At 44.9% G+C, this 12,881-nt stretch overlaps 1 protein-coding gene across 7 annotated transcripts in view; it reads left to right on the plus strand.

Moving 5' to 3' along the window:
• The window catches only part of LOC118786272 (probable ubiquitin carboxyl-terminal hydrolase FAF-X), a 47,465-nt gene that overhangs the window by 19,581 nt on the left and 15,003 nt on the right, over positions 1-12,881 (plus strand). For 4 of the 7 annotated variants that reach the window (XM_036541397.1, XM_036541398.1, XM_036541401.1 and 1 more), the window contains exons 6-26: positions 145-363; positions 1,036-1,151; positions 1,251-1,502; positions 1,599-1,737; positions 2,415-2,567; positions 2,660-2,764; positions 2,985-3,191; positions 3,545-3,681; positions 5,213-5,346; positions 5,642-5,732; positions 5,918-6,260; positions 7,828-7,923; positions 8,266-8,477; positions 8,589-8,829; positions 9,115-9,264; positions 9,619-9,739; positions 10,674-10,804; positions 10,922-11,200; positions 11,695-11,820; positions 12,435-12,572; positions 12,700-12,866. In XM_036541397.1, the coding sequence (XP_036397290.1) occupies positions 145-363; positions 1,036-1,151; positions 1,251-1,502; positions 1,599-1,737; positions 2,415-2,567; positions 2,660-2,764; positions 2,985-3,191; positions 3,545-3,681; positions 5,213-5,346; positions 5,642-5,732; positions 5,918-6,260; positions 7,828-7,923; positions 8,266-8,477; positions 8,589-8,829; positions 9,115-9,264; positions 9,619-9,739; positions 10,674-10,804; positions 10,922-11,200; positions 11,695-11,820; positions 12,435-12,572; positions 12,700-12,866 (3,557 nt within the window). The remainder of the gene's footprint in view (positions 1-144; positions 364-1,035; positions 1,152-1,250; positions 1,503-1,598; positions 1,738-2,414; positions 2,568-2,659; positions 2,765-2,984; positions 3,192-3,544; positions 3,682-5,212; positions 5,347-5,641; positions 5,733-5,917; positions 6,261-7,827; positions 7,924-8,265; positions 8,478-8,588; positions 8,830-9,114; positions 9,265-9,618; positions 9,740-10,673; positions 10,805-10,921; positions 11,201-11,694; positions 11,821-12,434; positions 12,573-12,699; positions 12,867-12,881) is intronic. The other 3 variants (XM_036541400.1, XM_036541403.1, XM_036541404.1) reach the window with 1 other exon arrangement.

A 12,881-nucleotide genomic window follows, 5' to 3' on the forward strand; every position in this document is an offset into this window, starting at 1 on the left:
AGAGGCAGGCACAAATTTAAATGGTGTCTGTCCCACTTGTCAGATCTTCTGTTGGAAAACACAAAGCCATGTGATTTCCTGTCATTTGAAGAATGTACTGTTATTGAGATATTTCTGGCTTTTGCTCCTCTCTCCCATCTACAGAGGTGTATAATAAACAACACTCACCGCCTGGTAGAACTGTGTGTGGCCAAGCTCTCTCAGGATTGGTTCCCTCTTCTCGAGCTGCTTGCCATGGCCATGAACCCCCACTGCAAGTTCCATATCTACAATGGGACCCGCCCCTCCGAGACAGTGCCCGCCGGGGTGCAGCTGGCAGAGGACGAGCTCTACGCCCGCCCGCCCGATCCTCGCTCTCCCAAGGTATGGCATCCCTGCCCTGGCATCAGACGGTTGCTAGAAACCAGAACCAGATACTGATTTTGGGTATTGAGGAGGGGGAATTTTCTCTTTGTATTCATGGTTAAGTTAACACTCCCCGGGATTGATCTCTGTAGCGTCAATTTTTAATTTGCCCCGAAATTTGCAGAAAGAATGTTACAACCGACAGTCATACTGCTCTCAAAAGAATTGGTTGGCCTGCATAATGCTTCTTTGGCATAAGTATATTTCAGTAGTGTGTTTTCTTTGTTGCCTGCGGGTCTGATCAAAACAAAAGAATTCCTGTGAATACTCAGCGGAGAATGAAAGTATGTGCTTCTGTCACATCAAGAGGCAGCGCGCTTAAATGAGAGAGAGGGAGAGAGTGTGTGGGGAAGCGATTGTGAAATGTAAGCCTGATGAATGCGGAGTGGGTGGGGGTCAGCACGGGCAGAGCGCTTCGGGGAACCGCGGCAGCAGTCTACCCGGTGAATTAAGCCCGGCGCTGATGACGGCATGCTCGCTCTGCCCTTTGTCTGAAGTCTCCTTTTCTGTGAAGGATGCTTTCGTCTGCCAGTCATTTGTGAATCGAACCGGCGTAAACAAAAAGGATGATGAAACCAGCTGAGGCAGACTGTTGTGCGTTGATTCCGTGCGCTTCCTCTTCTCTCGCAGGGTTGGCTGGTGGATTTAATAAACAAATTTGGCACATTAAACGGGTTTCAAACTCTGCACGATCGCTTCATGAGTGGCCAGGCACTGAACGTCCAGATCATTGCAGCGCTCATCAAGTGAGTTTCCTAGTAGTAGCACATCAGCATTCCTCAGCTCTCTGATGTCATGTTGCCTTATCTCCTAATCATTAATTGTCTTCTATCTTTTTTTTCCAGGCCATTTGGGCAGTGTTACGAGTTTCTAACGTTGCACACAGTAAAGAAGTACTTCCTTCCCATTATTGAAATGGTTCCCCAGTTTCTAGAAAACCTCACAGATGAGGAGTTGAAAAAGGAGGCCAAGAATGAAGCCAAAAACGACGCGCTGTCAATGATAATCAAATCGTTGAAGAACCTCGCTTCACGGGTACCGGGGCAAGAGGAAACAGTGAAAAACTTAGAAATTTTTAGGTTAAAAATGATTCTTAGGTGAGAAGCACTTCAGCACATTTGCACTGTACATAATTTGCAATCACGATATATGTGAATAAGTGGTTTTACCTTTCTAATGTTGTTTTCCAACAGGTTATTGCAAATTTCTTCTTTTAACGGAAAAATGAATGCACTAAATGAAGTAAACAAGGTTATTTCAAGCGTTTCCTACTACACCCACCGGCACGGCAATCCCGAGGAAGAGGAATGGCTGACCGCCGAGCGCATGGCGGTAAGTTCCCCGCTGCTGCCGAGCGCTTTCAGGGGTACCTCATTACTCGCACAGTAATGGCGCAGGGATTATTTGGTAATTGGTTTGTACCCATCAATGAGTAATGGGGTCAGGCTATACTTGCAAGCAGCTATCTGTCATATGAAGAAACAGAATGCCCATGGCTGTGGCGTGCAGGTCTCATCATATTGTATGAGACGGAACGTTAAGTCAGACCCGGTATTTTATGATAAAGTGCTGTATATGTATGCTTTAAGTGTGTAATTTGTTGTAAGTTTTGAAGGGGAAATGCTTCTGCAAATACTGTTGAGTGGACTGCAGTAACTGCTGTGAAATTAAAATCTGTTCACTTTTTTCTGTCCAAATTTATCTCATCACTTAAGAAACAAACCTGCTGGTAGATATACTTATCGTACCGATTATGCATATACGGATTCTTAGAATAGTTTTCAGTTGAGAAATTTTTTCTGATGCTGTGATATTCACATATACAATGTGTTAAGAAGTCTGTGTCTTCACACAGTAAAATTCGGACAGATATTTTATGAATACTTAATCAATTTAAGATGAAAACTTTTCACTGCAGGTTTAAGCCATCACTTTGATTTGAATGTGGTGTCGGTATGAGGTAAACTGTCTTTCTGAGTGTCTGAATGCTTGGAGTTCCTCTCTTGCAGGAGTGGATCCAGCAGAATAACATCCTGTCCATCGTGCTGAGGGACAGCCTCCACCAGCCGCAGTACGTGGAGAAACTGGAGAAGATCCTCCGCTTTGTCATCAAGGAGAAGGCCCTGACGCTGCAGGACCTGGACAACATCTGGGCAGCCCAGGTGGCGTGTCCGCCATCTCTCCTCAGTTGTGTTGATTGCGTCTCGTGTTTCCACTGTCCACTCAAATGGAGCCTTTTTTTCCCCCATCTCAGGCTGGGAAGCATGAAGCGATTGTGAAGAACGTGCATGATCTCCTAGCGAAGCTGGCATGGGATTTTTCCCCTGAGCAGCTTGACCATCTCTTTGACTGTTTCAAGGTGAGACACTGAAAGGTGTTATTGAATGGAACAGCACACACAGAAATCCTCACTATTACTCTGATGTCACTGATGGTGTTGTCACCCAAAATAAGTACATAGCTACGTCTGATAATACACCAGTATTGGTTTATTCCTTTGTGCACTCTGAAGATGTATATAGACAATGTCAGTCTTTAAAAAAAACTGCAATTCTGGAAGTTGTGCTGATCGTTTCCAGGCAAGCTGGACAAATGCGAGTAAAAAGCAGAGGGAGAAGCTGTTGGAACTGATCCGCCGCCTGGCGGAGGATGACAAGGACGGGGTGATGGCCCACAAGGTGCTGAACCTGCTGTGGAACCTGGCCCACAGCGACGACGTCCCTGTGGACATCATGGACCAGGCCCTCAGCGCGCACATCAAGATCCTGGACTACAGCTGCTCACAGGTACCCCCCTCACCTGAGCGTTCGCAATGCAGTGTAGAGCATCAAGCCAAACTGAACTGTGTGCAATAGTGAGAGCGCAAAGGAACGTCCTGAAGATGCATGTTTAACAAGCTCTGGACGACTTCTCTTGAGGAGTGAGGATTTTGAACTAAACGTTTTCTGGGCAGTAACCTAATGTATCTATCCTAGGGTTCATGGAACTTCTCCCTCTGTTATTGTAGATAATTAATGAAAAGCATTAATAATAATAATAGGTTAGATAAGCCTGCAAAGAATAGCTGCCTGTAAGGAGTGGCTGGTGAACGATGTGTGCCAGTTCAGCCATGATTAGAGAGCATGTCTCTGTCTTTCAGGACCGAGACACACAGAAGATCCAGTGGATAGACCGCTTCATTGAAGAGCTGCGAACTAACGATAAATGGGTGATTCCTGCACTAAAGCAAATCCGAGAGATCTGCAGCCTATTCGGAGAAGCGCCTCAGAATCTAAGGTAATGAGAGGAACAGTTTAACCATCTATATGAAGGTGGAAAGAATGAACCCCCCTTTCCCAAATATGTTCATAAAAGAACTGCAGGTATGCTCATGTCTGACACATTAACAGGGGTACGCATGTAATTAAGAATTTACTGGCTGTTAAAAACTAATGAACTAATGTCTAGTGTCTCAAGGAGCCATGAAATCCTTACCTATTATATCACTAAATATATAAAACTGATATGAGGGGCAGCAGTTTTTGCTTTTTCTTCAGAGTGAACTTTATAACTTATTGCTATGCCAGACATGAGTGCATTTGTGCTTGAAAATTTCAATAGATATATTTATATATACCTGAAATACCCTTTCATGTTGGGCTGAATAAGGGGTGAATAAGGGGTGACTGATGGAATTTCCTTTTGAGGCCTGCTAAAGCTAACCCTTCTTTATTCTGAGTTAGAAAGGCTGTATAATCAGGACTTGTTTTTATAGAAACTTCTGGATAAAAAACAAAAATTTAAATTATGTTTAAATTTACATTCTCCTCAAGAATTTGTCTTCAAAGGTGCTCCTAAAAATATTTTAAATGGGTCACTGCCTCCAGCTGCATGTAAGAAATTTAAAATATAGCAAATATGTCAAAAACACAGCATACATGCCTGTTGTTTTTTCAGAAAGAAAAAGCCTATTAACATAGAAAAGAACCTAGTGTGGTAAGTTGACAGCTGGGGTTTTATTATGATGGTTTATAATTCTAAAAATCCAGCAAAGTCATGCTTTGGAATTGAATGAGCAGTCTTTCATTTGCAAGGGGCATTTAAAAAAACTGCTTCAGCATATTTCCCTGGATTCTTCTATAGGGGATCCTCCAGTCACAGATCAGCTCCCTGGTTCCAGAAGGTTTCTGCAGGTTGACAGATTTTTGGTCATAATGGGGATACATATTTATTTTGCCAATATATATAAATCTCAGTACATTTACTGAGTAACTTCCTCTATGTCTCTGATGTTTAAGAAGGGAGGTGATTTTGGTTGTGCGCTCAGAGGTAGTTTATTCACGCATGTATTGACTAATAGTTTTCCTGTCAGCAGACACAGAGAGCAAGTGTGGCATTGTCACCATGCGGCTCTGTCATTGTACATATAATCGAGCGGTCTTTGTCCAACAGACGTCATTGTAAAGGCACCTTGGGTGGGTCTAGGAGGTTGTTTAATTGATATATGCCTAGCTTGCCCAAACACTTTCCCTGGGGTTTATCATTGCTTGTATTTTTGCAGAAATGGTTATTTCAGGTTCAAATTAGATATACACATTGAACCAGACTGTGACGTTAACCACAGATACATTGTATGAGAAAGGCCTAGGTGTCATTTAAAAGGTGCAGTTTTCCTGTGTACAAGGCCATGTCTCTTTGCAGTCAGTCAGTCATCTGTTCTCTGAGTCCGGTTCAGTCTAGCGAGCGCTTGGGTTATTCCTGTCTTTTGCGTCATGTTGGAAGGATATGGAGAGAGTGCATGACTCACGCTGTCGCTGTTCTTTCACAGTCAGACGCAGCGCAGCCCACACGTGTTCTACCGCCACGACCTGATAAACCAACTGCAGCACAACCACGCGCTCGTCACCCTGGTGGCCGAGAACCTGTCGGCCTACATGGAGAGCATGAGGCAGTTCGCCAAAGGTGGGTCCACTGACCCTGTATGAAGGCTTCAGATGGAGGCATTTCATACAGAATGGTATTCGAAGTCTTAATCATGGTGCCAGCGCAGTGAGGAAATGAAAGCGGAGGTAATGACTTGAACTGAATCACCTCAAGACTGATACGGCACTTTATGTCAAATATGTCATGTAGACCACACTTGTCATATGCATTGTGTATTACAGGCATGTAATAGTGTGAATCTCTTTAAAGCTATTAAAAATGTGTCTGAGTAAAGGCGATGGGTGTTTACCCCTTTGTGTTGTGCTGTTTTCAGCAGAGCACTCAGAGTTTGACCCGCAGACGGTGCGGGTCGGCAGCCGTTACAGCCACGTCCAGGAGGTGCAGGAGAGACTCAACTTCCTGAGGTAGGAGGAACCATAGTGTACCAGTGCAGCACGTCCTCACACAGTCACTTAAATGACTTCTGTCTGATGTTTGTCTGTGAAATGGGTGAAAAAAGCTAAACTCTGGGAAAACTGTTGTGGTTTAGAAATGTGGCAGGGTGTGTGTTGTGGTCATTAGCGAGCCCCTTTACCCATCTGTACCCCAGGTTCCTGCTGAAGGACGGCCAGCTCTGGCTGTGTGCGCCTCAGGCCAAGCAGATCTGGAAGTGTCTGGCAGAAAACGCCGTGTTCCTGTGCGACCGCGAGGCCTGCTTCAAGTGGTACTCCAAGCTGATGGGGGACGAGCCAGACCTCGACCCTGACATCAACAAGGACTTCTTCGAGAACAACGTCCTGCAGCTGGATCCCTCGCTTCTCACCGAAAACGGCATGAAGTGCTTCGAGCGCTTCTTCAAAGCCGTCAACTGCAGGGAAGGCAAGCTGGTGGCCAAGCGGAGGGCGTACATGATGGATGACCTGGAGTTGATAGGGCTTGATTACCTCTGGAGGGTAAGGCATTCCACGTCGATTCATTTTGCGTGCGTGCATGTGTGTGTGCATGTGTGTGTGTGTGTGTGTGTGCGTGTGTGCGTGTGTATGCACGTGTGTATGTGCACAGTTCTTTTTTCAAAATACTTGCACACCCCCATTTGATATTCATCAGGGACCGCATGAGAAGATAACGAGATTTAAACCCTTCATATGCAGATTGTCTTGTGCTACAAGTTTGCAAATGAGCATTTTCACAGGCTTTGTAGGACAGCATGAATGAGAGAGGATTCTCTGACTGCAGCTGCAAGGTCCTTTTGTCTCAGCACAAAAAATATGATCTCTAAATTGCACTGAACTTAATGAGCCAAAGCATTCCAGCTATATTAAAGGTTGATTCAAGCCATTATATTTTTTCAGCGAATATTGAGGTGCATACGTCATGTATTATGCAGAGAAACCTTGGGAGAGGAAAGTCATTATTTCGTCATTTCATTAACAAGACTAAATTTGTCTTAGATGTGAATGTTTGTTTAAATGGCACTGTAGCTAATGGGTTTAGAATAGGGGAAAGGGGCTACTGTATGACCCACTTTTTGTGACCTACATATGGCTTAATCCTTCAGTATTGTACAGTTCATTATATAAGAAGGAAGAAAATGAGAAGCTTCTGGATTTGAAACCAAGCCCTGTCTTTCACTAGAGGGAAAGAATCGAAGCAATCAAAAGGTGGTGTGAGAATTGTCCAGTGAGCATCCTTCTTTCCTGAGCTAAATTCTCACGTGTCTTCTCACGTGCTGTTTCTCTGAAAACCTACTGTAGTCATAAGGCTTAAAACAAGTCAGGTCATTCTACTGAGCGCTCTGATGCAAATGCTGACATATCTATTGTCTAACAAGTCCTGTGATTGAATTGCAAAGTTAGAAGTCAATCCATCCTGAAGGAGCTGAGCGCATACAATTTCACACTTCTTTGCTAAGATGTCCTTTTGACTTTTGATCACACTTGTCAACTAACATGCATATTAGTTCAGCTTTCATTTCTGTGATGCCACAGTGTACATTATTGTCAAATGTTGCTTGTATCACACTGATGTCTGCACATTTGTATATGTAGTAACAGGAATCTTCTGTGAAGGGAAGCTTGGCTAGCAGTAAATGAGGCGATATTGAATGATATTTTCACTTGTCTGATAGCATCATTATTGGGCTGTGCTGCTTGTCTGATGCCACCTTCACTGGGCTGTGCCACTTTCTGTAGTGGTCTTGAGACTATGTGTTCTGGCTGTTTTTATTATGTTTTCTTTCTGCATGTAAAAAAAACATCTGCACTGAATGTTTTGTTTTTTTTTTTTAATTCCATTTTATGACTAAAGCTTATCTTACAGAAAATGATTTTTTGTTTCACTGTATGTCTGGCAGGAAAAATCTTATTCCTAGCTAAAGTAATAGCCAACCGCCACTGGTAGAATACGTGCACCCATGAAAAGAGAGTAGTGATAGCTGTCATAGATTGCTGTTTGAACCTGAGAAATGGCTTGGAGCTGAGCAAGCCTCCAGTTGACTTTATTATTTCCTCCCATGAACAGGTTGTGATTCAAGGAAGTGATGACATTGCCAGTCGAGCAATAGACTTACTAAAAGAGATTTACACAAACCTCGGACCAAAATTACAAGTCAATCAGGTAAGCTGCTGCTTGCATATTGCTGGAACACTGCTGGTTTCCCCCTCTGTATTCTTTTGGTACAAGAAGACATCCCTTTAAGCTCTTGTTCAGTCTCCTGCAGTTCCAAGCACATCTGCAGTCAGCAGATACATGCTGCTGTTGTGCAGGCTTATTTATTCCAATTAGTTTCACATTAATAGGCCGGAGCCTAACACAGAGGTTTGTAGATGAAAATAGCCAACTGCACGCAGCAGCAGGTCTTCACACAAAAATGCGCATTGTGGAAGAGCTGCTGGATACCGGAGTCTGTCATTCGCTGCTGCTAAACCCTTGTTTCCACTGATCTTCTTTCATGTGCAGGTAGAGATTCATGAAGACTTCATCCAGTCTTGCTTTGACCGGTTGAAAGCCTCATACGACACCCTGTGCGTGTTAGATGGGGACAAAGACAGCATTAACTGTGCCAGGCAGGAGGCCATCCGCATGGTGAGGGTGCTGACCGTGCTCCGGGAGTACATCAACGAGTGCGACAGCGACTACCATGAGGAGAGGACTATCCTGCCCATGTCGAGGTATGAGGGAGCTGAGCTAATAATCAGTCCTACGTATGAGGTGGAAATGAGCTGTTCTCCTCATTCCGCTGGTTGTGTGTGGCTTCAGACCTTTACTCTGTTTATCCACAGAGCGTTTCGAGGCAAGCACATCACCCTCATCGTGCGCTTCCCCAACCAAGGCCGCCAGGTGGATGACCTGGACATCTGGTCCCACACCAACGACACAATCGGGTCGGTGCGGCGCTGCATTCTGACGAGAATAAAGGCCAACAGCGCGCACACCAAGATCGAGCTCTTCATCGGAGGCGAAATCGTCGACCCCGCCGATGACAGGAAATTGATTGGACAGCTCAACCTGAAAGACAAAACCGTAAGCACTGAGCGCGAGTCTGTAGTTATGGGAGAGGAAGTTGTCAGGAACCTCATAATGAGTGGAAGTGCCTTTAACTATCTGTCATTTACAGTGGCTCCATCCATTACAGGGGTCATGCAACCGCTTCCCCATCACTAGTAATATGTTTAACATTGCTTCTGAATCATTGACATTTTGACTGACTGTAATGTATTTGTTACATATTTTCTCTGTGCTCTGGAATGTCAGCACAATGTGGCTGATGGTTATTTACAACAGCCTTTCTTCCTTTCCTTTCCTCAGCTGATTACAGCAAAGCTCACCCAGGTCAGCTCCAATATGCCTTCAAGCCCCGATAGCTCTTCCGATTCTTCCACCGGGTCACCTGGGAATCATGGAAACCACTACAGCGACGGACCCAATCCTGAAGTAGAAAGCTGTCTTCCGGGAGTGGTAAGGCACCTTTCTGTGTTGTCCTGTCACACCTCATACATTTGATTGGTGGTGAATAGGCTTTGTGCAGCTCAGAAGGTTTTGCTATTCGTATTCTTTTCTCTAGATTGTAATGCTATTGCTAACTAGTGTCTGCAAAGAGACCTTTAGCTTATGTTCATTTCCGGATTGTATGTACTGAGGTAAGAACTGTATTATTTCTGTGTAAAAATGAAACCGCTGTCTGCCAGCACTCTAATCATGTGCAGTTCTGTTGGGTCCAGTGTAATCACAGTAGCACTGATTAAGGTCTTTGTCATGGTGAAATAGGTGGCTTCTCTATCAGGACTCAGCAGAGCCCGCTTTGTTTTGCAGATAATGTCACTGCACCTGCGCTACATCTCCTTCCTGTGGCAAGTGGCAGACCTGGGCTGTAACCTGAACATGCCCCTCCTCCGAGACGGAGCCCGCGTCCTCATGAAGCTCATGCCCCCTGGTGTGGAACTCATCCCTACTTTTCTACTCCACTTCTCACTTTATTGTTCTGTAACAAAAAACTGATGTGCCAGCCGACAGAAGAAGGTGGAAGTAGATCTTGCATGCAGAAATAGTAATATACTGAAGTGCCACAGCTGCTGGTTCGTGGTATTGTGTCCACGTCAAACCAAGATGGCGTGACCAAAGAGGCAGGAGACGGCAGCGCTGCCCTCATCTGTGGGTGTCGTGCACCCTGCAGCTTTTGGTGCACACTGCTGTAACCAAGAAAACCCTTTTGCTTTCGAAAATCAGGGGGACACGTTACTTTTAGGTCAACATCGTACATTTAAGAAGAAAACATACATTTTCCATTTGTGTTTCAATAAATATTCCCAAACTACCCTCACCCAGCTAGAGTTATTAATTTAGGGTAAAAAGTTGAGGAAAATAATGGATCTTTATCTTAAAATTGTAAGTAATGGAAAATGCTGTTGCGCTCAGTCAACATGCAGGACTAAGTTGTACTGGAGGTGCATAGGGCCAACAATGTGTTAACAGAGAACATACTTTGGTTCTCAATGTGTGAGCAATAATAAATGTAGCTTTTACGGGTCAGACATAAATATTCTTGTAGTGTGTGGTCAGAATTTTCTGTTTGGTCATCTGAAAATTATACTAAGACCATGTTCATGAGAGATTGTGCACTACGGATAAAATATTAGAACAGTGTGATTTTTTTTTTTTTTTTTTTTTTTTTCTTTCTTGCATTACCCCACTTCTAGTTCTGTGAATGCCAATGTTTTGCATTGGCTTTTCAATGGCAATAAGCCAGGATATGTTTAGGTGGTTTTTTGTTGCTTATTATGAAAGAAGGCAAGTTATTTGAAATGAATCGACCAACTTCCTCATTCTAAATTCTGAAGTGTTTTTTTTTTTTTTTCTTTCCTCCCCAGATAACACTACAGTAGAAAACCTGCGAGCCATCTGTCTGGACCATGCCAAGCTTGGAGAGAACAGCCTCAGCCCCACCCTGGACTCCCGCTTCTTCGGCCCGTCGCCCTCCCAAGTGCTCTACCTGACTGAGGTTTGTGCCCGCTGACCCACAAAGCCGAACAGGAGAGGAAGGCACGTGGGGGTGCTGGAGTGTATGTGCCTTGCGTGCCGTGTGACGGCTCCTGACCCGCGGTCTGCGCTCCCGCAGGTGGTGTACGCCTTGCTCATGCCTGCCAGCGGCACCCTGGGAGAGGACGCCAGCGACTTCCAGTACAACTTCTTAAAGAGCGGCGGCCTGCCCCTCGTTCTGAGCATGCTCACCAGAAATAACTTCCTGCCCAACGCTGACATGGAGACGAGACGGGGTGCCTATCTCAACGCTCTAAAAATAGCCAAATTGTTACTAACAGCAGTTGGCTTTGGCCATGTGAAGGCTGTGGCGGAGGCCTGCCAGCCGGTGGTGGAAGGCACGAGTCCTGTGTCACCAGTAAGTGCCATGGCTTTCCTTTAAAAGCTCTGAAACAATTCCACGCATCTCCTCCACCCATAGTCTTTTTACTTGGTTTTAATCGAATGTAGTTTGTGTTACCCTATTTCAGGAGAACACCTGTTAATACTGTAGTGCGAACCTGTCACCCCTAAATTTGACTCTAGTTCTTGACTGATATTGCAGAAACATCTGGAGCATTGACTATAGTGGCTGTGTCGTGCATGCCTCACATAGAGGCTTCGTTACTGTCTATGTGCCTCTGACCTTTCCTTATAGGCCCCTTCAGATCTTCTGCATCACGTTACAAGTGTCCTGACTCCCTCCCAATGTTTTTGGAAATGTCATGGGTGTATGGTGTCTAGGGGGGGGAATTTTGCTTTACCAAAGAATACTACCAAAAAATTTTCTTCTTGAAGTAATACTGGATTTACACCGTTTCACTCTGACAGGGCAAAGCACCCGAAGTGACTAATTTTATCGTGCGTTCCTAGATAAACCAAGCCACTCACGACCAGGCCTTAGTTCTTCAGAATGCTCTCCAGAACATTCCCAACCCGTCGTCCGAATGCATGCTGCGCAACGTGGCCATCCGACTGGCCCAGCAGATCTCCGACGAGGTGAGTGGCCCTTCCGCACTCTTTGCAGGGCCGCTAGCATGTGATAACATGGACTTCAGAAGGTTAAGTGGCAGCCTGCAGTTTTCTGCAGTCTTTAAATGATTGTTCTGCCCTTTGTCCCATGGAAATGTGTAACTGTTAGAATCCATGGTGACAATGTGAAAGAAAACCGCAGAGGGCAAATTTGTAGAGGGCGTGTCTCATTCACAGTGGTACATACATGTATATGTCATACCTTCCTGTTGTGAGTGTGGCATTTGAATGCATTTGCAACACCCCTTAAATTTTACTTGTGACACTCATCTAGTCGCATGAGTGTGCTGCTCATCTGTGTGGTAAATATCTTGCTGTTGCATTGGGATTTGGATGAATATAATTGGTCGAGTTTTGAAAATGCCACTAAGAAAGTGCAGTTGGCCCCTAGTGATTTCATGAATTTGATTTAACGTGTTGTGTTTTTCTGATTAATTTGTTAGAGCATGCCTTGGTAAGGGTGTCTCAAAACTGCTGTGCATAAAAACGTGGTCCCTTTGGACTTTGTTTTCATCTGGAAATGACAAAGTAATAATAGATTTTTTCCTCCACTTGACTCTTTCTCTGCTCTTCGTGCACAGAACTTCTTCCAGGCGTCCAAGTATATCCCAGATATCTGTGTGATCAGGGCAGTGCAGAAGATTGTCTGGGCGTCTGGCTGTGGCTCTGTGCAGCTGGTCTTTAGCTCCAATGAAGAGATCAGCAAGATATACGAGAAGGTACAGCTTTCATCCTGTAGTGAACATGGCTTTCCATCTGTTTGGAAACAGGCAGAGGCATTGGCAGTGTATGTAATCCTGCATGCTGTCCCGCACAGCTCAGGCCCTGTAATGCTGTTCTTCACAGACTAACGCAGGGAACGAGCCAGACGCCGAGGATGAGCAAGTGTGCTGCGAGGCTCTGGAGGTCATGACCCTCTGCTTCGCCCTCATCCCCACAGCTCTGGATACACTTAGCAAAGAGAAGGCCTGGCAGACCTTCATCATTGACCTGCTGCTACACTGCCAGAGCAAGTGAGTGGCAAGGGC

Source organism: Megalops cyprinoides, chromosome 11 (genome assembly GCF_013368585.1).
Source record: "Megalops cyprinoides isolate fMegCyp1 chromosome 11, fMegCyp1.pri, whole genome shotgun sequence".
Taxonomy (NCBI): Eukaryota; Metazoa; Chordata; class Actinopteri; order Elopiformes; family Megalopidae; genus Megalops; species Megalops cyprinoides.